The sequence below is a fragment of the Cetorhinus maximus genome, chromosome 9 (assembly GCF_964194155.1).
Source record: "Cetorhinus maximus chromosome 9, sCetMax3.hap1.1, whole genome shotgun sequence".
NCBI classification, from domain to species: domain Eukaryota; kingdom Metazoa; phylum Chordata; class Chondrichthyes; order Lamniformes; family Cetorhinidae; genus Cetorhinus; species Cetorhinus maximus.
Genome location: NC_135887.1, coordinates 5,403,425 through 5,430,457, shown reverse-complemented (window position 1 = coordinate 5,430,457; position 27,033 = coordinate 5,403,425). Strand labels below are relative to the sequence as shown.

The following is a 27,033-nucleotide window of genomic DNA, read 5'->3' as shown; positions in this document are numbered from 1 at the left end:
GGGGAATTGCCGGGGCCTCCAACGTGTGGCCGAAACCCCTATCTCCTCCACAAGATCCCACCCATTCGAACAGGGACGTTTTTTCCCCTTTTTCTCGTCGAATTGTTTTGTCCCAGATATGAGAGCAGGGCAGCTGCTGTGAGTGACCTGCCGAAGTTACTTTGAACCTGCTAAGTTTCACCCGTTCACTCCACTCCCTTCCCTTCCTCTCCTCTCCCTTCCCTTTGCTTAAACTTGAGGCCTTCTTTACTAAATTGTGGCTAGTCAACAATAACATTGTGATCTGCATGAACAGATAATCCAGCAAGCCGGTCAGGTGTGGTTCCCTGACTCTGCCTTCAAAACAGCTCAAGCCATCAAGGACCTGAACCGAGAAGGACTACCACTGATGGTGTTTGCCAATTGGCGAGGTTTCTCTGGTGGGATGAAAGGTAAAGAGATTTAAGTAGATAAAAATGTTTCCAAGTTTACTTGAATCAAAGAGCTTTGACTTCCCTGCGTTTCACTGCAACAAGGAGAGCAGCTATTCCAGGCATTATAGATAGCAACTCCTCATTTAACATTGCCCCATCTACCGTTGTTTCACTTCAACATTGGTGAGTTAATGGGGCCGGTAATCTCGTTGAGCATTGAAAGATTCATTTTAATGTCATTTCTGGCCTGACCCGATTGCCGCCATTTTGGAGTGGCCGCTCTCTGGGATGTGGCCTCTCCTCAAATCGTAGCCTTGTCCCCCCCTACCCCGTCCAACCGACCTCTGGGTTGTGCCTTCTCCTCCTCTCTGACACAGACCTTCTTGCCGCTTTCCTCTCCTGGGCCTGGGTCTCCGTTGCAGATCCAGATCCAGATCCAGGTCTGATCCGAAGCTGGGGCAACGATGTTGTGGAAGTGCAAATCCCGGTGGGGTGCAGAAGTGCCAAGCTGGGGCTGCTACAATCCATGGCTTTTTTTTTAAAAGTGCTCCTTCCTGCCTTGCTGTTCTTCTCCCAATTCAGGGAGAGGGAAAGTGGTGAGAGGGTGGGTTGGGGAGGGCTAGAGGCCACAACTCGGAGGGTTGGAGTGACCAGGAGGATCAGGGAGTGGGAGATTCGGGAAGCAGGTTCCGCAGCGTGCAAGGGGTACTGTAAGTAGAAAGTTACATTTTTCTTTTATATGTTTAAACTTATTTTATTTTAAAAGTTATTTCATTTACCAGTGTAGGAATTTAGCAATGTAAAATATTTCATCTTAGAGGGTATAATGTTTTAATATTTTTTTTCTGATAAGGAAGTTCCTACAGAACCTAACTACAGTTTTAACATTGATTCCTATGGGAACCAACGTCTGACTTAAATTAATTTCACATAGAATCACGATTTTCAGGAATGCAACCACAACTTTAAGTGAGGACTTAACTGTATATCTGGATGACTGTGCATACCATTCAGACATCACGCAAGGTTGAATGCTCTGTCACCATGAAGCACTCCACCTAGTGGTTGAGTGAAGAACAGTCAAAATTAATCTGAACTGATTGACAAATTCAAAATTTCTTTGACCCTGTGTGTGATCTTGATTAGGAAGTCGGTGCCATAATCTGCAGGGCCGTGAGGCAACCTGGTTTCCCGTAAGATCTTCAAAAGGGTTTTCTTGCACTTTTTGCAGGAAGAGGCAATGGAATATTTCTGAATTGTGACTCAATCATTTTTAAAGTGTCTTCAGCAATGGTGGTGCTGTACTTTTTGATCAAGTCCACGATCACGTTAAAATTTGGAATTGTTGTCACCGATGAGTTCAGTAGCTGCAACACAACTCGAAGCTGTTGCAGCAGCACACGCAGTCTGGCACACATTTTTATCAAGATCAATCAGTCCCAGCTTTAACTGACTTTATATCCCATCCACTTATGTTGCTTTGATTCTGAATATTTGTGTTTAGGCTGTGAATGCAGATCATACCAGGGAAAGGAGCATTTTAAAAGAAAGAGCTGAAACAGAAAAATTGTGATGTTCATATTTGTTGCTGTTTAATCTTTTATAAAAAATCATCCTGCTGCTGAGATTTACCCTTAATAAGGGATCCTGAGGTTGAGAGTCATCATTTAATAAATGGTTGTATTTTTAAATGCTCCAAAAACAATATTGTGGAACCCAGAGCTTGCAGTGGCTGCGTTACTTCTGGAGCCTTGATGGTAGTGTACCCCTTTTTAAGCTGTCTTTCACGGCCTCAGTAAACAAAACGTCGTGGCACAAGGGTCCACTTTGAAATTGTTTGGCCCAATAATTCCGTTCACTTACAAGGAGAAATGTGCACATGTAGTCTCTTCCTTGGCACCGCTTTGATTATTCATGGGGTGGGGGAAGGAAAGCAGAGGAAGAAAATAAACAATTACACCATTCTCCAGTGCACACACACGGCAAGGAGCCAATTGGATGGTGGGTAAAGCATCTCAGAAATCGTGTGTAATGAGTAGGAAAAGATTAGACGCAGTTCTTGCTATGCTGAAAATTGACATTAGTGAAAACTCTTTACTCGACGACCTAGGAGGTCCAATTCAAGTTGGATAAAAAGCACATCCAGATACGTTTGGATTGGTCTTCTGCACATTTTTATGTGGCTAAAAGATTATCAAGATAATGCAAAATTAAATTATGAAAGTCGCTGAATATTTAGTTGGGGGGTATCCATATGCTAGGGTTTAGTTAGGCAGGCCAGCAGTGACCCAAGACAGTAAGAAATCAGCCGTGAAATTTACCAGAAATTAACACCAGGGTCGTTGTCTCAGCATGAGTGGTTTGATAGGATGCGAATCCCTGTGAAATTAACCACTCTCTTCTTCCCCTCCAGACATGTATGATCAAGTGCTAAAGTTTGGTGCATACATCGTCGATGGGTTGCGAGAGTACAAGCAGCCCATGCTCGTGTACATCCCCCCAAATGCAGAGCTGAGAGGTGGCTCGTGGGTAGTCATTGACCCCACCATCAACCCCAGGCACATGGAGATGTATGCAGACAAGGAGAGCAGGTATGGAAATCGACTCAGCTTTGATTACACTGGTGCTTAACCCTTCCTATACTCACCTGTTCTTTATATTTTTTCACTTTAAACGAATGAACTGTGTCATCTATGAGTTGAGATGACACAGGCATGGGGTTTTTGAAATAATCTCTAAACCACAAATACTAATTTCAAAGAATTCAAACATGGTTAACAAATATGTATAATGAATGAAGATGGAAGAGTGAAAAAAAAATGACAAAATTATCCCTATTCTCAAATGTTAGCTCACAGGAGACTAGCGACTGTTTATACTGGCCCAGATTTAGCCCAATTTGTAACAAAATTATTGCTGCTGAGCCATTGAAATCCAGCAAATGAATAGTCTTATTCCTGTGGCTTAAGGAAGTGTTTTTATTTAAAGTGGGACTGGCTAAAATATGCATTGATTTTCCTCAAAATCCTTGAGGGGTCTAAAGGGCTATTCCTCCGTAGGAGTCACCACTGCATGGAAGGTGTGGGGTGCGATAGTGGATAGTTCTCTTTTATTTCATCAATTCTGTGAATGTTCTTTGTATTTTATGTTTCCATTCCTCATTGAAAATTTTGCTGTAAATCCATGTTTCTGGATGTCCTGTGAAAGGAAAGCTAAATGTAACCTGACAACTGTAAGACTCCTGAGGCTGAACGATTCAGTCTGACTTCACACAGAATTTCTGTACATGCGATAAAGGACACTGGCCCTGTTTACATTGTGTCTGTCACAATGTATAAACTATATATATATATAAATATATATGGATTAAATGTAATTATTATTTGTCTTTGTGTTATTTTCTCTTTTTATTAGGTAATCCATTGCCTAATTCTCTTAAGGTTGTGGGTGACCTGCTCCTGGCTTGACCAATATCCTCCCCATTTTGCATTGCTCTTAATCAACCTGCAGGAAAGTGCCTGCAAGAGGAGTTTGTGACGTGTTCTATGATTGTTTTGTTTTCTCTCTGGCCTGCCCTTTTATTTGGTGCTTCATTCCCAGGCATGAGCTTGGCCACTGGCATTTAGAGGAGTGGGTACAAAACCCCCTCACCAGGCCTCTGTTGATGCTGTGTGTGGGTATCAAAGTGACACAAAGGAGGGCCAGGCTGATTCGCCCTCTGATTTGTGGTATTCTTCCCTCCCTCCCATGTATGGGAAAGGTTTTGCTCTGCTTCCTCACCCACCATGCTCCCCTCCTCTTTTGCGCCTCACATCCGTCATCTGTAATAAACGGTGGTCCTGACACTGCACTGCCAAGTTACCATGCAATAGCAGCATCCCCACTGTGAAACTCATATTGTGCATTACAGGACTAGGTATTTTTCTGCCATTTAGCCCTGCTGGTGCAGATTTTTTTCTTTTTTTGCCAGCTTTAATCTAAGCCTGGCTTTTCACCAAACAGTTGTTCCAGTCAAGTTCTCACACCATCTCTCATCCGCTGTAGAAAATATTGAGAACCACAGATCATTGCTTGACCTGAACGAATTAACTGGAAAATTGCTACTAATAATCATGTTTTGAACCTTTTGAAATAAAATATCTGCATAGTCCTCAAGAGATAGAGAAAGGTTCTTGGAAAAGGAAAACAAAGCAAGTCACCCCTGTCTCCTCTCCCTACCCCTCCCCCTCTTCCTCCTGAACTGAGAACTGAACGAGTTCCTATTTATTCAAAGGTCCAGACTATATTTATTTTTTTTTTTTTAAATGCTGTGACTTTAATTTATGCCTTGAATAATTGCACGGTTAATTAGCCTGTAAATGGGTTTTGCTCATTACAGAGGTGGTGTATTGGAGCCAGAGGGGACGGTGGAGATCAAATTCCGGAAGAAAGACTTGGTGAAAACGATGCGGCGGGTGGACCCTGTGTACATGAGCCTGGCTGAGCGTTTGGGTACATAAAATTTAATTTCTATCCGCTTCCACCTCCCGAAGTTTCATATGGATTAATGCTTGAACCTGTGGAGATCCTTAATAGGCATGGCTGGTCTCGTATTTAAATGCATTCTTTTGATTCATTAATACACTGTAGCTTTTATTTATTTATTATTTTAAATCAGTTTTCTCACACTTTAATTTGATTACAGCCTGGAGGTGACAGGCCTTAGGCTCAACTTGAGGAGCTCATTTGTGAGATTGTGATCTGTATGATCTACCGTCATGGTTACCAAATCTAAATTAACAAGCAATTATTTTTTTTTAACTCCCCAATTAATTTACTTAGCTTCACCTCTTTAGAGCATTCCATGCCTTTAGAGCACTGTTGCCCGAGCCAAATAGTTAGAGGGTGATGCTCCCAGATGTCTGGCAATACAGCTGTTGAATCCTCGTAGATGCGTGAGTGAGTCCCAAAGCATCACTTGCTGATTCTTCTTTCCCCTTTCGTATGGAAGTTTCTGGTCTCCTTCAACTTGACCAAGATCAGGAGCTCCCCTGAAAACTTAGCCAATGAGTCATTGCGCTATGCAGATCAGGAGGGCCCCAGGTTTGAGTCCCCAGATTTCTGCTTTGTTGGCACATCTTCACTAGGACTATACCAAGTGTGCTACAATTAGCCTCAAAAACCCAGGCAATGGAATAGAAAACTGGTCAGCGTTCACAGTAAGGATCATTGTCCTATGCATGTGTGTATTTATTGTGTTTGGATTGGGCGCTGCCTCCTCTCCCAGTAGGTTAGCTGGCTGACAGGTACTGTCGAGGCTGATATGCAAATGATGGATACTCAGAACTAGAGAGGGAAAACAGTGCCATGGAATTGTATTTCAGTACGGAATCGCTGTTTTAGGGGAGGAGTGGTGAGAATAAGAAAATGAGGAGCTGCCTGTCCCGGACTCATTCCTACCACTTTGTGGCTAATGTAACCAAAGCTGCAATGGTTGTTATTAGGTGAGGATTGCACAATGTTCAATACTTTTCACAACTTGTCTGATAAGGAACTAGCCAATGCCTGCGTGCAGCAAGATCTAGACAACATTCAGGCTTGGGCTGATAAGTGGCAGGTAACATTTGTGCCAGGCAATGATCATCTCCAACAAGAGAGAATCTAACCATCACCTCCTGGCATTCAATGGCATTAACCATCACTGAATCTCCCACCATCAACATTCTAGGGGTTACCATTGATCAGAGCCTTAACTGAATCAGTCATATAAATACTGTGGCTACAAGAGCTGGCCAGAGGCTGAAAATTCTGTGGCAAGTAACTCACCTGCCAACTCCTCAAAGCCTGTTCACCATCTACAAGGCACAAGTCAGGAGTGTGTTGGAATACTCTCCATTTGCCTCGATGAGAGCAGTTCCAACAACACTCAAGAAATTCAACACCATTCAGGACAAAACAACCTACTGGATCGAGACCCCATCCACCTCCTTATACATTCCCTCTCTCCACCATAGACACACAGTGCCAACATTGCTGCAGCGACTTGCCAAGGCTCCTCTGCTAGCACCTTCCAAACCCTCTACCACCTAGATTTTAGAAGGACAAGGGCAGCAGATGCATGGAAACGTCACCTGCAAGTTCCCCTCCAAGCCACACATCGTTCTGTCTCAGAACTATATCACCGTTCCTTCACTGTTACTGGGTTAAAATCCTGGAACTCCCTCCCAAACAGCACTGAGTGTACCTACATCACACGGACTGCAGAGGTTCAAGCAGGTGGCTCACTCACCAGCCGCTTCTCATGGGTATTTCGGGATGGGCAACAAATGCTGGCTTAATCAGTGATGCCCACATCCTGTGAAAGAATTTTAAAAAAGATTTACTTTAACAGCGTGAGCAATTAATATGTTCTACTTTGATGGGTTTTTTTTGATTGAAGGAGGAATATCAGCTATTCCACCAGAAGAATGCCCTGATTTTCCAAGATGCCACGGAACTTTGGACCTGAACTACCTAATGGGGCCCCGTAGTAATGTCCCATCAGAAAGATAGCACCTCTGACAATTCAGCACTCCTTGGGATGAACTGAATGGCTGTGGCGGTGGCCCTGTCCACTGGTCAGAAAGCCTGTGACAACCATTTCCAGAAGCCCTGATGGAACTAAATGTCAACCAGGCAGTTAACTGCCAGCCATGGGGGCTCCCGTGACTTTAGAGGCAAAGATCTCACCTGACTTTATACAGCCCCACCTCTTAGCCACTCCAAATTGCTCATGGACTATTTTAGTGAGTTGCTAGAAAATGCCACTCGAAGCAATGTATTCGCGTGTGCATTTCTTTGGGAAAGAATGCAAGTGAACCAGTTGGGATGAGTATAAAAAGATAATCATTTTAATTTCTTAAAAAAAGAAAGTACATGCGTTTCTAACAGTTCAGGCTCTGAAATCGCCCAATTATAGATCATTTTTGAATTCAAAATCTTGTTGTGGAGGTAATTTTATAAAATCCTACTCTATAGGAAATCCAACGCGGGATTACATTTAAAAAGATGATAAAGAAGCTCTTCATACAACACAGGAAAACAACCCCATCAAGTCTTCACTGTTTATTTATTTTGAGCACAAACGAAAGGAAAACGCTTCAAAAAAATGATAGCTGTCCTTTCATACCAGAGTTTGAGTTTTAAGTAAGTGAAAGAGCTTGTCACTTTGAACAACTTGCATTGAAGAACCGTAAAAGCATTAGCTGTTGATAAAGACCTCAGTTGGATGAGTCATAATTACGTTCAACAAAGAATTTGATTGTTAAAAACCTGGCCTAATGGAAGGAGAATAGCTACTGCAGCCCTGCAGAAGCTCTCTCACACAAAGAATTGCTTAATTTTGCTTTTATGGCTAATTTAAGATTTTTTTCCAAACTCCTGGTTATTCTGGATCACTGACCTTTGATGTTTACCTCACTCCATTTGCTACAAACAAGCAGTTAGACTGAGGTTCCTGCTGACTCCAGCAGAGGTTGTCGGCTCCATTTGTCTTTCACCACGCACTTCAGGCTTACTGTTTTATTAAAGAGAATTTCAGAGCCATTTAACCCCTTGAAAGACTGAGCGAAATGGTGTCTGTTGCAGATCATCTTGCAGGCCTCTACACTTGGTAACTTGGTGCCAACATAGTGACGGTGAGGGATGCACGACATGAGGAGACAAAAGGACAAGAAGTTCAAACCCCCTCGGAATCAAAGTGAAAATAATTCACTGGCTCAGAATTTCAAAGCCTGCTGCTCTAGCCAAGTTCAGTTTGGAATTGGTTTGGTTCCCCCACATGTCGCTGAAGCAACGCCATGAAAAGCAGATTAACTGGTTGTTCATCTCATCTGATGTGGATGGCCTCTTGCGGTCAGATGTTTGCCCACTTGGCAACAGTGGCTACACTCCATTGGATGTGAAACATGTGAAGTTCCAAGTTTTTTTTAGTTTGCAACAGCCTATATTTCACAGTGTTATAATGGCACAGAGAGAGGCCGTTGAGCCCATCAAGCCTATGCTGGCTCTCTGTAGAGTAATTCAGTCAGTTCATTTCTCTGTTCTATTCCGTAGCCCTGTATGTTTATTTCCCTCAAATGTCCATCCAATTTCCTTTTGAAATCATTGATCATCTCCACTTCCACTACTCAGACAGCGAGTTCCAGGTCATTACCACTTTCTGTGTAAAAAGTTCTTCCTCACATACTCTGCATCTCTTGCCCAAAACCTTAAATCTATGTCCCCTAGTCCTTGCACCATCAAATAATTGGAGCAGCTTTCTTTTGACTACCTCGTCTAAATTTGTTATAATCTTGTACACCTCTGGCAAATTCCCCCCTTAACCTCCTTTAATCCAAGCAGAAAAGCCCCAGCTTCTTGAACCTAACTTTTATAGCTAAATTCCCTCATCTCTGGAACCATTCTGCTAAAACTCCTCTGCACCCTCTCGAGGACCCTCACATCCTTCCTAAAGTGTGGTGATCAGATCTGGATGCAATACTCTAGTTGTGGCCGAACCAGAGCTTTATACAGGTTTAGCATAACTTCCCTACTTTGTGGCAAGATTTGAAGTTAGTTCTCCCGATTTACAAATGGTATTTCCATTCATTCCCTCGAGCAAATCCTGCTTTTTTTTTTTCAGCACCTTCAATAATTCTCGTTTATATTAGGGGGAATTCCATGTCTGTCATCCTCTGGCAACCCCACCAGCTCCAACTACTACGGAGGCCTCGAGCCAGAGGTCTTTATGTTGACTGCCAATAAGTTTAATGAAGATAGTTAATTAAAATGGAGTGTTCCAATTGGCTGGCCAGCAGGCATCAATTCTCATGAGTGTTCCATACTCTTTGAAAGCAATTTGAATACTTGAATAGTACTCCATGCATCCTTCAGGGACCACTTTAGTCTGAACCAACTATTAATGACTTTAATACAGGAATGGAGAATCTCAGCTTGGTGATGAAATGCTGGGCTCTTCAGCTTACTGTCTTCTCTGGTATGAGTCCAGAAGTTCTTATAACTATTGGCATTAAAAACCATAGCTGTTGGAAGATCAGTATTTTGAGTGTGAGCATGGTTTGGAGGTCAAGCTAGAATGGAAGCCCCTGCTAACATTTTTTTTCTCTATTTGGTTTGTTGGTTGGGCTAGAAAGAAAAAGGTAACGCTTTTGTCACCGAGAGATGGCTGTTCACTAAGTTCCTTCATGTTAAATTAACATCGGGCTTTCCATCTGATTATATGTGGCACAAAGTTGAGTTAGCTGAAGTCAACTGGAGGGACTTTAAAGACACACTGACCATGGTGTCCTTTGGCCGGTGAGAGGACAGTCAGCCAGTGCTGCCTCTCCTGATCGCTATATTCTAACATCCATCGTTGAATATGCTCCTTGCATATGAGTGTCCATTTTGGTTAGATACGAAAGAGCAAGTGGCTTCAGGTGGAGAGGGAAACTGACTGAACAAGGAAGAATAAAAATAACATGGAGCTTTAAAAAAAATGTTTTTGGATTTAATGAAGTCTTTCTTCTGAGAGTCCCTCAGTGGAGTTTTGAGGCATTGGGGAGCTGTTTTAAGGGGACACTGTCTCCAAGGAAAAGTGCGTGACAATATTTTTTGGTCTGAGGATAACTGTCATTTTCGTTATTGGAACATCAAGTGTGAGTGAGGTATTGATGCGTTTTAACATCATTATGTTACATTTCCAGATAGAGCATTTGTCAAACACTCCATTCAATTAGATCCCTTTAAAATTTGTATCCTGGAGAGTTCTAAAGGCCCTTCAGTGTTTTTTTTATGTTTTGTTCGTTCTGATCTTGGCAGAGTAACCTTTGTGCACCTTCCTCTTTCATTTAAATTAATAACTGGGCACCAACCCATGTAGGTCTTCTGGGCTCCCCTGTGCGACATGGAGGTCAGATTGTGAAAGACTGCAGCCAAGTGGAACTGCAACCCACTTCTTCCCTTGCACAACGAGAGGCATATAATATGATGGCAGGTTTGTAGGCCGGTAATTTTATGGGTCTGTGATGCCGTCAGTTGCCTGCAGGTCAGACTGTTTAGCCAACAGAGATAAGATCATATGTATGCAGTCAGCTATCCTATTGTAATGTAAAAGTACATTTCTATCTCTATACAAGTTTCCCTTTCTTCACTTGGGAGGTGGGTGGGGGGGAGGGGTTAGTCATTTTGACTTTAAACAATAGCATAAAACAGGCGATCGGATCGGCTGCCCGTTAAATATCTCGCTCGATTTTTCATTTCAACTGACTTTACTGGTCCAAAGTCACAAATACCCCCTAGTTGTTTTAATCCCTTACTCTTGTCTTATAACATTTCTCCAGCTCAATCTTTCTCATTTACCCTTGTTTTGCGCACTATCATCTTTTTAAGATACATTCAATTGCTCTTCTTTTCAACTGTTTCTATTTTCTGATTTGTTCTTGCTGGTAGTATTATAACACATAAGGTCTGGTCAGAAGAATAAAAGTTGATATCAATTTAATAATCCTGTTTAATTGGCTGGCATATTGGATGACATGAAAATGTGCAGTGACAGGTCAGGTGTTACTTGTGTCATTTAGTTATTAGAATTATTTCACTGTTTATTAGACAAAATTTTAGCAAAACCCTACGTATTTGTAAATAAATGTACAAACACTTTTTAGCAGAAAAATGGAAAGTGCTGTCGACTTGGCCTTTAACCCTTTGGAAAGCATTCACAGGGGAAATTTAACAGTCTCTGAAGGAGCTAGGATCAATCAATGACTGATTATGTTCTCATTCTGTGCTGGATTGATCTTTTACTGAACTGATGATAACAGGCCTTTGACTGCTTCAAGAGGCAACCTGAGATGGGCTTTGACAGGATTGGTTGTGACAGGGATCAATCTGAATCCTGTTAAGTGGTGTGAAAGGCAAGCACCCCAAAGATCTGAGAAAGCTACTGAGATTCATTGGGATGCACTTGTGATGGTGAATTTGCTCTTTCCAAAGAAACCTTTTTGTTTTTTTTTCTAACTGTAACAGAGAACCAATATCAGAATTCAGCAGGAGAACTGAGAAATCAGCAGATGCAACCCTTGAACATTTGCAGTTGGTTGGAAACAAGCGAATGATTTCTTTATGTGGTAATGAGGGTGGCAAAAAAGAAAGTGGCAGGGCATATCAATACAGGAATGACAGATTAGAACAGACACCTCATTTAAAACAAAAAATACAGAAAACCATTCCTGTTTAATATGGTGCCTTATCAGAATTTGCATCATAATTTTCCACGATATAAAATTGTACCTGTGAAGTATCTTATGTGTCCTAAAAGAAAAACATTGATTGAAAAGACATGCCTGGCATATGAGAGGGAGCCATGTGAGAGACTGTTTCAAAGCACAGCTACCCTAACAGACGTCATGATTACTGAGCCAAATCTGCCTTACCCCTGTTTGAAACTGGTATAAATGTCAAGGTAGCATAGACCATTATCCCGATGAAAACTCGCTCCTTTTGTCAGATGCTTACTGGTATGGAATCACAATGAGCTGAAAAGGATGGCCTAGTTAGATATCCAAACTGCCTCCGGGTAACAGAGGATGCCAGTGTAACACTGGACGTTCACAGGTAAGGGTAGGGTGGGTTAGCGAGATGGACACCTTCGACTTCCGTCCGAAATGGGCACCAAGTCAGAAGAACCTGAGACTTGACCTACTTCGTGGACCCCCTGCCCCGATGCAGATTTCTATTTCTGGAATGATAGGAAATTGACTGGCTCCAGCACTGAACTGGCCGACCGACAGTGCCTGGCTGAGAAGAAGGGGCAGTTGGGGATGGATCAACGGGCTTCAGATGAGTCAACAGTGGCCTGTGTGTTTCTTCAGGCAGCACCGAAAATTAAAGTTATGGGCCACTTCTAATAACTGTCTCCTTAAGGACTACCGGTTAGGCAGCTAACCAGCTGGCACAAATGGGTATGATGTACACTTTATCCATTTATACCCGAAAATTGCAATTGGAGTCTGACAACTGGTTTGGGACAAAAGCAAAATGCTGCGGATGCTGGAAATGTGAAACAAAAATAAAAGTAGCTGGAAAAACTCAGCAGGTCTGACAGCATCTGCGGAGGGGAACACAGTTAACGTTTCAAGTCCGGATGACTCTTCATCAGAACTAAGGAAAAATAGAAAAGAGGTGAAATATAAGCTGGTTGAGGGGGGTGGGACAGGTAGAGCTGGATAGAGGGCCAGTGATAGGTGGAGGCAAAGAAGAGATTTGTGACCCTGATCTGCATATTTAAGTAGCATTCCTCCTGTTTAAGGCAAGAAAACTGCTCACGCGTTTATAGACCTGTCTTAAGATTGCATGAGGCAGGCCTTAACCATCAGTAGAGTGCTGACATGCCTAATTTTCCCTCCAGTTCTTAAATTTACAATTGCTGACTGCTCAATTTTCTGATAAACGTCACTCCAAAGAGTTTGGTAGAGTTCAAGGTGAGCATGAACACAAAACGTGCTTCTCTTAGTATCTAACAAAAGAGTTGATCCTCTTGAAGCTTGGGTGCTAACTAATACCTGTACACAATAGGGAGCATCTTGATGGCACAACCCCTCCACCTTGTTACATGTTACACCTGTACCCACCACAGTCCTATATTCAACCATATCTTCTCTTCCCCACCCCTGACAACTTTTACGCCTGCATTGAATCCACTATTCTTCATCCAACTTGTAAAGCATTTTGTGACCTTTTTTTCCTGTCTGCAGAGCAATATAGAAATCTTAAGTGGTTATTAAAGCAAATTCATGACACTCATTCCTGATATGTAATGCTAACCAGTACGAGCTAAACAATAGCAAAGCCTCCTGAGCCACCAGAGCCTTTGCAGAATACAGCCTTGCATCAGTGGTGAAATTGGTCTTTGATGATGGGCGCAAAAAGAATTATATTGAATTGGCAGCCCATTCACATCCCGTTCCATTCTCTTCTGCATTGAAGTCATTCAGAAATTTGGCATGATTTAAGTAAGCTGATGATTTGCTAATGTTCCTTTTGTGCTGTTGCTGAAGACCAATTTCACCCCATTGCATTTCGTTGCACAGATTCTTCCATTATTAGTATTTCATTCCTTTTCTTCATGAATATAACCACATAATATTTTGTTATTTCTATTGTTTGTCTTCATTATCATTTTATGTTATTACTGTACCACTTGTACAGTATATATTTGGATGACTTTCCCTAGTACTGTAGGTCATTTTGAGTTTGCATTTGACTCATTGGTGCAACTAGCTCCCCCTTTCCCAGAAAGTATTTTTCCTCACTCTAATATCTATGCAAAATTCATAACGTAATTGGGAAAGAAACAGAAAACCCGTTGCAGACTATTAAGCATTGTTATCCAATGCCTTCACCAGATCCTCATTATTTTTAGAAGACACAATGAGATGTTAACTACCACCACAACTCGTATTTATATTGTGCCCTTAATGTAATAAAAGGTCCCAAGGCACTTGGCAGAAGTGTTATTGAGCAAAATTTGATACTGAGCTGCATAAGGAAATATTAGGACAGATGACCAAAAACTTGGTCAAAGAGTTAGGTTTTACGGAGTGTCTTAGAGTAAGAAAGAATTAAGGGGAGGTTTAGGGAAGAAATTCCTGAACCTGGTCTTAGCAGCTGAAGGCATGGCCACCAATGGCAAAGCTGTTAAAATTGGGGTGATCATGAGGCCTGACAGAGAGGAGCGCAGCTTTCTCGGTGGATTGTAGGGCTGGAAGAGATTACAGAGATAGAAAATGGCAAGGCCATGGCATTGCTTAACCAGGAGCCATTGTAGGTCAGCCAGCACAGGGGTGATGGCTGAATGGGACTTGGTGCAAGTAAGGACTTGGGCAGAAGAGAGTATTAGATTTGTGAAAAAAACTCACTTAAAAGTATCAAAACATATGATTAACAGCAGCCATATATTTGAATAGTAATCCTTGAGCATTGCCATCTCCTCATGCAGTATAGAAAAGTATACTGGAACCACTCTGATAAACTAAGATTTTTCTTATACAGCTTTTCTTTTTCACACCATCTACAGAAGCTATCTAGCTTGATTGATCCTTTTAAGAGGTTCTGACAAACTCCATTTCTAAGGCTACGTATAGATTCTCTTCAAAGACTCCAGATAGATTCTCTCAATTTAAAACAAATAGGCTAGTTACATACTTCAGTTGGGACCAAGCAGAATTTAAATAACTACCCGTGAAGTTCAAAAGAACTGCCAATCAAACATATTGAAATAATCATACAGAGTGATTGTATTTAAATTGTATGTCACTTCATACTCCGATTAGCAGGTTCCTGCCCATAAAACTTTATATCTCTGGATAACTGCTCAGATGGTGAAGTAGTCCATGCCTTCTTGCAACAAGACCTGGACAACATTCAAGCTCTGGTTGATAACTGGCACATTGCTTGGCACTTGTACAGTGCAAATGACCACCTCCAAAAATAGAGAATTTAGCCATCTCCCCTTGATGTTCACCACCATTACTATCGTTGAATTCCCCATGATCAACATCCCAGGGGTTACCATTGGCCAAAGACTTAACATAGAAACTAGGAGCAGGAGTAGGCCTTTTGGCCCTTCAAGCCTGCTCCGCCATTCATTATGATCATGGCTGATCATCCAACTCACTAGCCTGCTCCCGCTTTCTCCCCATACCCTTTGACCCCTTTTGCCCCAAGAGCTATATCCAACTCCTTCTTGAAAGCATACAATGTTTTGGCTTCAACTACTTTCTGTGGTAACGAATTCCACAGGGTCACCACTATGGGTGAAGAAATTTCTCCTCATCTCAGTCCTAATTGGTCTACCCCATATCCTCAGACTGTGACCCTTGGTTCTGGATTCTCCCACCATCGGGAACATCCTTCCTGCATCTACCCTGCCTAGTCCTGTTAGAATTTTATACGTTTCTATGAGATCCCCCCTCTCATTCTTCTGAATGCCAGTGAATATAATCCTAATCGACTCAATCTCTCCTCATATGTCAGTCCCGCCATCCCAGGAATCAGTCGGGTAAACCTTTGCTGTACTCCCTCTATAGCAAGTACATCCTTCCTCAGATAAGGAGACCAAAACTGCACACTATTCCAGGTGTGGTCTCACCAAGGCCCTGTACAATTGCAGCAAGACATCCCTGTTCCTGTACTCGAATCCTCTGGCTATGAAGACCAACATACCATTTGCCTTCTTTACCACCTGCTGCACCTGCATGCTTACCTTCAACGACTGGTGTACAAGGACACCCAGGTCTCGTTGCACATTCCCCTTTCTCAATTTATAGCTATTCAGATAATAATCTGCCTTGCTGTTTTTGCTACCAAAATGGATAACCTCACATTTATCCACATTATACTGCATCTGCCATGCATTTGCCCACTCACTCAACTTGTCCAGATCACACTAAAGCATCTCTGCATCCTCCTCACAGCTCACCCTCCCACCCTAACTGGACCAGCCACATAAATACTGTGGCTAAAGAGCAGGTCAGAAACTGGGAATTATGTTATGGATAACTGTTCTCCTGACTCCCCAAGGCACAAGTCAGGAGTGTGCTGAAATACTCCCCATTTGTCTGGATGAGTGCAGCTCCATCCAGGACAAAGCAACGTGCTTGGTTGGCACCCGATCCACCATTATAAACATTTACTTGCTCCACCACCAGTACACAGTAGCAGCAGTGTACCATCTACAAAATGCATTGCAGCAACTCACCAAGGCTCCTTCAACAGCATCTTCCAAATCTATGACCTCTACATCCTAGAAGAACAAGGGCAGCAGGTGCATGGGAACACCACCACCTCCATATTCTTCTCCAAGTCCCAAACCATTTTTACTTGAGAATATGACATTGTTCCTTGACTGCCACTGGATCAAAATCCTGGAACACACTCCCTAACAGCACAGTGGGTGTGCCTACTCCACAGGGACAGTTAATGGCTCAAGATGGTGGCTCATCACCAGCTTCTCCAAGCCAATTAGGGATGGGCAATAAATGCTTGCCTTGCCAGCAATGCCCACCTCCCATGAATGATTAGAAAAATAAAACATGAGGTATTTTTTCATTGTAAGCCCTAAGTAGCCAGGAGCATTCAATGAATGGTACAAATTCAAACTCCTTGTTATAGCTGACCAGTCTGTTGAACCAGTTGATGATCGGCAAATGAAATAACGTGCATTTGGATATAACCTTTTACATTTTTATGTTGTTCCAAAGTGCCTCACAGCCAATTAATTACTTTTGAAGTTTGGTCATTGTTGTAATGTAGGGGCACCTGGCAGTTAATTTGTTCACAGCAAACTCTCGCAAATAACAATGATAAATATTTTAGGACTGTTGCTTGAGAATAACCAGCTGAAAGTTCTTTTTCAAATCGTTCCATGGAAATCCACCTGAATAGACAGACAGTGCCTTAGTTTAATGTTTTATCTGATGGTCTTCAATCTTGATTGTGCGCTAAGGTTTCTAGAGTTGGGCTTGAATCAACAGCCTTCTAACTCAGAGATGAGGGTGCTACCTCTGAGTTAACACTGAAACTTCTCTCTCTCTCTCTCTCACATTGCTTTTATATTGGTGGAGCACCCCAAAGTAAACATGCTGGGTTTACTGGGCAGAATTGGTTTGAAAAAAATTGCTACATTCTCCTAGTGTTGGCCCGCTGCAGTTGGAGCGAGCTTAATCTGGGGTTGTTGACACCTGCACAATACTTGAATATTGCAATGCCAGCACTCAACTAACCTCAATGTAAAGAGCTTTTCCCCCTGTTGGATATTAGCTTCCTTTGCCTTCATGTACTAAGATACAATTTTAAAAATAAGTAAATTCAGTCCAGTTCCCAGTTGGCGTGCAGCCACAGCAAAGGAAACTGACTTTAATTCATCACTAGATTAAACACTGATGCAGTAGGTGGGCTCTTTTGAGGTTGGTGCTGAGACACATTTGGGAAGTGTAAAGGGCGTTTTATGCTAAATCGTAGCTGTGCTTTACCATTAAGTTGAATACTAGCTGTCAGTCTTGGATACCCTAGCATCTTGACTTGGCCAAAAATTTCTGGGGTGGAAAGCAGTGATTTGAAGATGCATGAATAGTGGAAGCTGGACCCAGGCAAATGTGTCACCTGAAATGCAGATTGATTGAAACTGTTCAAATCCAGTAAATATCATTTTAAAATGAAAATTGTTGAAACCCAGTCAGAACTGGGAACTGTCTTGGGAAGCCATACCCAAAGCTGAACAGTTGTAGGAAAAACTTTAATGTTTCCCTCATCGCAAAAGTGATCAGAGATTAAGATTTATGATGAAATCTGAACTTCTTTATTATAAATCGGAACAAGTTTGTTTCAGGTGCACCTTATGCCGATGCTTATTGAGTGAAACCCACTCAGTCACAAAGGCAGCATAATTGACACTTTTTTTTGCCTCTGATTTTTTGAACTGATCAGTTTCACTCTTTTTACTATCTAACCCTAATGGCTTAGCCAAGTTTAGGAAACTCAGTGCAAGAGAAATCAGAGCACAAGTTTGTGCTTTGAAATTTCACGGTACGGCATCACCGTATGGATCCTCAACAACACAAATTATCTTTTAAAAACCCTATTACTTTGTTACTTCCAAGGCTCATTTAATTTGGCTTGCCGAGCTCTACCTACATGGAGAGCCTCATTTGTGTTGTGATCCTTGTACAGGTATAGCTCGTGGAGCTGTATAACTGATGGTTCTGTGGGTTTGCTGAATGTGGCATTAAATTAGCAACACGTGCTGAGGTTCTTACAGAAAGGAAAAGTACACAAGCATAAACCAGTCACATCGAGCTGACTCAAATCTACCTCACCGTATTGCCAATCACTCAGGGCAAGAGATCAGATATATTTTTTACATGGATACAAAGCCAACATCGATAGAGACATAGGTAAGTCTCTGGAATAAGAAAAAAGTGCTGGAAAAACTCAGCAGGTCTGGCAGTCTCTGTGGAGAGAGAAACAGAGTTAACATTTTGAGTCTGTATGACATCTTCAGAGCTTCTTCAGTTCTGAAGAAGTCATACAGACTCAAAACACTGACTGTTTCTCTGTTCAGAGATGCTGCCAGACCTGTTGAGTTTTTCCAGCATTTTCTGTTTTTATTTCAGATTTCCAGCAACTGCAGTATTTTGCTTTTATTTTGGGTAAGTCTGTCTGCTATCCAAATGTGCTAGGCTGATTGATTCTGTTGTATTTTTTCCTTAAAACTTTTGTTTTCCCTGCACGTAACATCCTTTCCTGGAAGTATTAACACTTGTTGGGGAATTGTTCCATGGGTGCCGGCTGTTCTCTTACACCTGCCCCCAGTTGCAATTCATCATAAGTGAATTTATGCAGTCAGTGTTCGGAGGTAAGGGACGTAACAGCTGATTCTGATTCTGGCCTCACCCAGCAGCCACAGAAACAGAAGAAGTGCATTTCTCACTCATCTCCTCTCCACTATGATTACAAGAGCATTGGATTGCTCCTCAGTACTCACTATCTCTCTCTCCCTCTCTCTGTCTCTCACGTGCACAAACACAGGCTAGGAAGAAGATTTTCCTCTCCTTTCTAAGGATTTCAAAGGCTTTCAAACCAGTTGTAACACCTCTACCACTGCCTTGGTGTCTTGACAGAACACAGACCAGGGATCAAAACTTGGAACCTACTTGACTGTGTGGCTCAGTTTCACATTGCAGTGTATTTTTCCACTTTGCCATTGAGGAACTGGTAATGATGTGAATTATTTTAAATTGTGTTTTAAATTGATTTGAAGAAAAGCCAGTGGCCAAAGAGTTAATTGATCAAATGGATCACTGTAGACTACTGGAGTATTTTGATCAGTTGTTTAGAACTGCTAGCATGAAGTGGGAAAGATATGAAACCTCTTTAGTGACTTAATTGTAGACACATTTCTGTGGCTGATCAAGAGCTTAGTTTTACAATAGTGATTGTGAGCAACAAATAGTCTCAAAGGGGATCAATCATTGCATAATCGTTCTCTGCCTTCTCTTTCACTGCTGTTTATTTTCCAAGAGAACAGGGTCGGAGCAGCAAAAATCTTTAAAGCAACCCAGTTTTAAATTGAGCAGAAAATGGTCATCGACATATTTGTTAATATTACCTAAACCATTAGTCTGGATGGTTGGGCTGCTTCTTCAACAAGAGAAGTATCATTAGGAGCATAAAATACATTCAGTCCAGCTTGCCTTGCTGTACATTTACAATTCCCGATACATGTTCAAGTACCTGCATCTTAGGCTTTTCTTTTCTTATACATCCATTCACATTCTTCAGTGCTATACTTCACTTGCTTTTCTGTGTAAGTGCAGGTTCTGCTCAATCTTTTTCACAACCACATTTTCCATAGTACGATGATGAATTTTAGTAGAAGTGTAAGACTTGTCACTAGAAACCCTTTATCTCCTTTCATTTTCCAGTTATAGCACCTTGTTTACAGCATCAAGAGCTCCTGATCAGGTACAAATGGAGTAGACGCAGGTCAATCTGCCTCTGTTCTTCAACTGCCTGCATTGTATCCAAAATGAAAATAGCCCCATTGCACCATAGTGATTCCCATCTTTAAAAGATTGAAAATGCCAATTAGTGTGAAATTGTTTTCCGTTATGCACTTTAGACCCGGCACTATCTTGGAGTTGCGTTAGGACTCAGTGTAAGTTCGCTGTTTTTTAAAAAACCTTGATGATCTGAATGATTTTGTTATTAGTTTTGTTCACATCTTGGCATCACACAGGCATTCAGTATTCTGCAGGTCCAGTGCTTTCAGGCAAGGTCTAACTGGTTTTAAAGAGGATGTCTTCCACTCACTTGGTTGCAGCCATTAACTGGCGATCATTAGTAGTCCTTTGTCCCCAGATGACTGTGACAGCTTTGGGAACTGTTGGCTGAAACCTTGCACACCGGATAATTAGCAACATCTCTGCAGGAGAGCATTTTGCATTTTAAGTTAAAATGAAAAGATTTATTTCTGCTATTAGATATGAACAGAATTTCCTCTTCTACGTTAATGGTTAACCTACAATAATCCACTTGAAGAGATAAGGACATTTGAAACTACGGTTCAAGTAGATTTTCCATTCATTTCACAATGCTTTTTACACTCTGGGAATGAAGGGAACCCCAAGGGTTAATTTTCAACTTTGCTGCCTGGGCAATAACCCTTTATTGATATCAGTGGAATGAAATTAAATTTGGTCCTGTAAAGGGTGGAGAACCTGTTCAGTCAGGCTGCTACCCGGGTGACGTAGTTGAAAATTATGCCTTCAGTCAGTGGCACATTAGTCATGTGAACAATCCCTGCTTCATTAGCCTGATGGCACCGTAGACCCATGGAATTGAGTAAGCTGGCACTTAATATTTGCTCTGTGACTTTCAGTTAATTTGGATTCTAGTTACACTGCTACATCCAGCTTCCTGACCTCTGCAGTTGGCTCTCAGACCAGTTTTTGTGAGCCTGAGAATCTCTGAATTGAGACAGACAGATTTGGCAGTGTAACCGGCAGCAGTAGATCTCCCAGAAAATGAGAGTCATAAGAGCAGCTTGCGGGTGTCGGTAAAAAGGAGAGGTCAGTGTGCTGAAGGGGACCAGCTCTCCATTTTGAATGTAAAAGCAGATGTTTTTGCTGTCCTTAAACTGGATGAAGTTTTGCACCAGTAGATATGAAAGCAACTTCAGTAAGGTGCAAATCTCCTGGGAACAGCATGCTACTGTGTACTAAGCAGCTCTTGACAGATGCTTTCTGCTGAGTGGGGGGGGAAAAAAACCATATTGAAATTTGTTTTTATTTTCAGTGTGAGATTATATAGAAGAGCACAGATTCGAGGAGTGTGTACTTTTTTTTTAAAAATGAGAAACTTAAGTGAAGGGTTGAGCCCCATTAATGCAGAACACAGTCAAAGTTGAGAAGAGTAGAACAGAGGATGAGGAATCCTGTACATGGTGTAGACCAGGCACAGTTCTGTTATTAGGATGTCATTTGTAAGAGAACTGAGTTTTTAATAATGTAAACACACACAGCTGGGCCCATGCATTTAGCTCGATGAGGCTTCATATAAAAATGAAGCCCAGCACTTGTCACTGAGCATAAAAGCGGGAGAATGAGCTAGCTGTCACCAAGCTTGGGTGTTTAAAACCTATTGTAGATGTTAGAAGAAAGGAAGTTTGAGGGAAATATTTGGAGACCCTGGGTAAGATTAAGTTAGAGTAGCAGTCAGTCTGACAAGTCTTGATTTCAACGTTCTTCGTTCTAGGAAAAATTAAAGTGAGATCCTAAAGGAGCGTAAAAGATCAAGAATGGAGAGCTCAGGGAGAGAAAAATGATAAAGTTCAAGCGGCTGATCATAAAAATGACACAGAGTGTCAAATATGAATTCATAGAACATTTTTTGTGTCTGCTTTGCATATTGATGTTTTTCCCCCCACTGTTCTCTCAATTAAATCCAACAGAATTGTTTTGAAAAGGGGAGTGGAATATTTAAGTGCTAATTTTGGTTAATAGCCTCTAAGTGCTCGGTAGTCATCGTCCCGTATTGTGGTGTCATGCAGCTTTAAATGAGGCTGATCATTCTGTTTGCAAACGTCGCACAGCTGCGAGGTGAAAGAACTGACATCTCGTTGCTCTGTTATTAAAGGGAAACAAGACAGAGACACAGAATGTCAACTGTATCACACAGAGAAATTAATTGTCAAACTTTTCATCAACTGAATAGGACTAAATATAGTGGCAGTATTTGTTTTGACTCTCTTGGCAGCTCAAAATGACATAAATTATACTTGATGTCATCAGTTTAAACACATTCTAATCTCTTGATGCAGGATCTCACTGAATGGTGATCAGAATGTAGTATTGTTAAGTAACAGATTTACTGAAGGGCACCTGATATATTTTTGTGTTGCGTATTGAAGTGGCCATATTACTATGTTTCAGAGTAGTGATTACATCATTGTTCACCATGAAACATTCAAGGATAGGGCCTAATGGGTGTCAGTCCTGCCTGTCCTGTTACCAAGCTGTACAGGCTATGAGGGTTGCAGCTTGTGTGACAACCTTTGACCTGGAAGCAGTCCAGTAACGAAAATTAGTAATTTCTTTAGACAGTCTGTGGAATCTGTAATTGTTTTTAAGATTGTTTGAAAAGGATTTTTAAGAGATTGCATAAATTGTAAAGGGATCAATTGTAATTTTTGTGGATAATAAGAAATACTGGTCTGTGTGACCTAGTGATCTTGATCTGGAAGCAATACCAACAGGAAGGAAGTTAAGAATGAAGCCATGTGGCTGCAGAAGCTAAGGAGTGCTGCAGACACAAAGGAGAGCTACAAGCAGAGGAGCTGGACTGTGAAGGTAATCAGTATGCAGATGCGAGCAGAAAGAGAAAGCAGACAGACAGTAAGAGGAACACAGAGAATTCTTAAGGAGAAGAAGCAAATCACTCTCAGGAAGAGGTCTGCTTTTCTGTTTGGTAGAAAGGAGCTCTTGGAGGTACTGTGCGAACTGGCTAAAAAGGTCAAAAACATGGAAAGCTGTGTGAATAGCTCAGAGGCACTAAAGAACTGGCTGTTGTTTGGTCGATTGAAAAAGAACACTGGAAAGCTATACCATTAGGACTATGACGACCCAAGGGAGAGAGGGTTCAACGAAGTGTGCCTTCATGATGATAATTGTACCTATGAAACTTAAAGGTGAAAGCTGTTGTCAGATAGGACTCCTACCCTACATGAATAAAGAATATTATGGAGCTACATAGTGTCACATTTGAGTGAGGAGTGATGCAGGATGTATCTTTGCTGTATCGACTATTTAAAGCAAAATTTACTTTTTTATCTGAAGTATCATTTGCCTGTTAATTCATGTATGATTTGCTTTGATTCTGGTGTGAACAACATTTCAACTTTGATGATTCTACTACCCCACCCTTCCTTGACACAGTTGAACAGCCAGCCTAGGCTCAGATGTAAAGAATAGTCACCCATGTGAGATGCTATAGAGACTGAAGTCCTGTGCGGAGACATACCCAGCAAGAGTGGCGCTTTCAGCGGAGGACAAAAGTAATGGTGGAGCAGATGGAGACCCAAGCACTAAAAGGCTGTCAAATTGGTGTCTGTGTGCTGAGAAGCCATACAAAGGTTTTATTGCCATGTTTTAAGTAAAAAATATTTCTTTCGCCGCAGGCACCCCAGAGCTGAGTCCTTCTGAGCGAAAGGAGCTGGAAACAAAATTGAAGGAAAGAGAGGAATTTCTATTACCCATATACCATCAGGTTGCTGTGAAGTTTGCTGACCTTCATGACACACCAGGCCGCATGCAAGAGAAAGGGGTCATCACGGTGAGTGAGCTAATCTATTCCACTTGCTCTATATTTTGGAATGAAGTCTTTTTTGAATACTGAGCATCCTACTAGTGCCACAAACAGAAGACCGACATTTACAAGGTTGCTGTCAGTGATTCTCAAGACTTGCCACAGTAGTAGGAACCAGAATGTTCTCTTGTTGTACGACCCCCTTCTGGCTAGAGAAAATTGAAAGTAGTGGTCTTTTTTATTCATTCATGGGATTGCGCATCACTGGCAATGCCAGCATTTGTTACCCATCCCTAATTACCCTTGAGAAGGTGGTGATGAGTCACCTTCTTGAACCGCTGAGGTTCTTGTGAAGGTACAGTCGCGAAGCTGTTAGGAAGGAATTTCCAAGATTTTGACCCAGTGAGAGTGAAGGAGCAGTGATTATTTCCAAGTCAGAATGGTGTGTAGCTTGGAGGGAAATTTGCAGTCTAGTGCTCTTCTTCTTCTTCTAGGTGCTGGAGGCCATGGGTTTGGAAGGTGCTGCCGAAAGAGCCTTGGCAAGTTGCTGCAGTACATTTTGTAGATAGTACACACTGTTACTACTGTGCACCTTTAGTGGAGGGATTGAATGTTTAAGGTGGTGGATGAGGTGCCAATCAAGTAGGCTGCTTTGTCCTAAATGGTGTCGGGCTTCATGAATGTTGTTGGAGCTGCACTCATCCAGGTAAATGGGCAGTATTCCATCACACTCCTGACTTGTGCCTTGGAAAGTCAGGAGGTGAGTTATTCATCACAGAATTCCCAGCCTCTGACCAGCCCCTGTATCCACAGTATTTATATGGCTCTGGCTGGTCCCGTTAAGTTTCTGGACAATGATAATCCGTAGAGTTTTAATGATGGAAGATTTAGTAATGGTAATGCATTTGCACGTCTGTGGTTTTGTTGGAGATGGTCATTGCCTGGTACTGGTGTGGCATAAGTGTTACTTCACTTATTTGAGGAACTACAAATGGAAATGAAGAGTGCACAATCATCAGCAAGCATTCTCACTTCTGACTTTATGATGAAGGGAAGGTCACTGATGAAGCAGCTGAAGGTAGATGAGCCTAGGACACTGTCCTGGGGCTGAGACAATTTGGCCTCCAACAACCGCAACCATCTTCCTTTGTGCAAGGCACAACTCCAGCATTGGAGAGTTTTCCCCCTGATTCCCATTGACTTCAGTTTACTCTGACTTCTTGGTGCCACCCATGGTCAAATGCTGTCTTTGTGACAAGGGCAGTCATGCTCACCTTGCCTCTTTTGTCCATACTTGGACGAAAGCGGTAATGCGATTTTGAGCCAAGTGGTTCTGGTGGGACCCAAGCTAAGCATTGATGAGTAGGTTGTTGCTGAGTAAATGTCGCTTGATAGTGGCATTGACAATATCTTCCTTCCCTTTGCAGATGATTGAGAATAGGCTGATGGGGCAATAGTTGGCCAGATCATGATTTGTCCTGCTTGTTGTGGACAGGACATTGCTGGGTAATTTTATGCATTGTTATGGCAGGTGCCAGTGCTGTAGCTGTACTGCAACAGCTTGATTAAGGGTGTGGCGAGTTCTGACGCACATATCTTCAGTTCTATATCTGGCATTTATTGGGGCTATTGCTGTGCCTAGTGCACTGAGGGGTTTCTTCATCACGTAGGGTGAATCAAAGTAGCTGAAGACTAGCCTCTGTGGACCTGGAGACTTCAGGAGGAGGCTAAGATAGATCACCCACTTGGTATTTCTGCCTGAAGATGATTGCCAATACTTCAGCATTGTTCTTTGCACTAAAGTGCTGGGCCTCAACATCATCCAGGATGCAGATGCCTATGGACCCTTCTCCTCCCATTAGTTGTTTAATTGTTCACCGTTGATGTGGCAGGACTGCAAAACTTGATTGTATCCATGGGTTGTGGGATTCCTTAACTCTGCCTACAGCATGCTGCGTTTTCTGTTTAGCATGTTTGTAGCCCTATGTTGTAGCTTCATCAAGTTGGTACACTGGAGTGTGACCTCAATGGAGTGCTGGGAGCTTGGTGAGGGGAGGGAGGTGCTCCTTTGTTTTTTTCAACTTTCTCACCCTGTAGGAATTGGTTCTTGTTCTACAGGGGAAGAAGCGCTGATTGGTGAGTATCTGGTAAGTATCTGGCGAGTGGGTCAGGTCTATTCTATTCCTAAGGTTTAAAATAGTACAGGAATTTGTGGTAAGATTAATAGGATACATAAAATGAAGTAAATAATCAAATAAAGTAATTAAGTAGTTAATTAAAACACATATGGATGGCAGGACAGGCGATGTGTCATGGCTGCAGCATGTGGGACCTTCTGGATACCAGTGTGATCCAGGGTAAACGCATCTGCTGTGAGTGTCCGCAGCTTGAGGAGCTTCGGCTCAGAGTCTTGAGCTGGAGGCAGAACTGCAGACAACGGAAGGCAAAAGGTACCTGAATGCTTTGTAGCAGGAAGAAGTCACACCCCTTAGGATGGGGTCTTTTGATTTGGAAAGTGTCAGAGACAGGAGAGTGTGACTGCAGCTGAGGCAGGTAAGGGGACCCAGAAGGCAGGAGTGTTAGCCTCTGCAATTGCCCAACACATCTGAGGTTCTTTCAGCTTGTTTGGATTAGAGTGGGGGCTGCAGGGTGGATGAGCTGACTGAACAAGGCACTGTGGGGATAGGCTTCATTTGAACCATGCTGGGGCCAATGTCCTGGTGAATCATATAATTAGGGTTGTAGATAGGACTTTAAACTAATTAGTGGGGGGGAGGGTTCAATTGAAGTGAAGTTTAAAAAATCTAAAAGAAACAAGAGAGCAGAGGTGCAGAGTAGTGAAGAGGCAAACGATAATAAAAGTGTGAAAGAAAGGGGCAGAAAATATAAGCAGAAGAGTGCAGCAGAAATTAGAACCAGATGAGTAACAATGGTTAAAAAGTCATCAGTGCATCAGGGATTGTTTCTTAGAGTAATACGTCGCAGAACCTACCCGGGAACAGGCTATTTTAGATCTAGTAATGTGTAATGACGTGGGATTGCTAAGAGATATCGTAATTAATGATCCTCTACAGGGTAGCGATCAGAACTTGGTAGAATTTCAAATTCCGTTTGAGGGCGAACAACTCTGGTCTCAAACCATCCTCAACGGTTTGAGTGTCCTCAACTTAAATAAGGGCAATTTCAGACACAGGTATGAAGAAAGTTGTCTAAAGCTGGCTGGGAAAATAGACTAAGGGGGAGGTCAGTGGATGAGCAG

The 27,033-nt window shown here is 42.1% G+C and overlaps 1 protein-coding gene across 2 annotated transcripts in view; it reads left to right on the top strand.

Moving 5' to 3' along the window:
• Nucleotides 1–27,033, top strand: part of acaca (acetyl-CoA carboxylase alpha) — a 295,703-nt gene that overhangs the window by 243,917 nt on the left and 24,753 nt on the right. For both annotated transcript variants that reach the window (XM_078547966.1, XM_078547965.1), the window contains 4 exons: nt 296–431; nt 2,827–3,004; nt 4,792–4,904; nt 23,647–23,801. In XM_078547966.1, the coding sequence (XP_078404092.1) occupies nt 296–431; nt 2,827–3,004; nt 4,792–4,904; nt 23,647–23,801 (582 nt within the window). The remainder of the gene's footprint in view (nt 1–295; nt 432–2,826; nt 3,005–4,791; nt 4,905–23,646; nt 23,802–27,033) is intronic.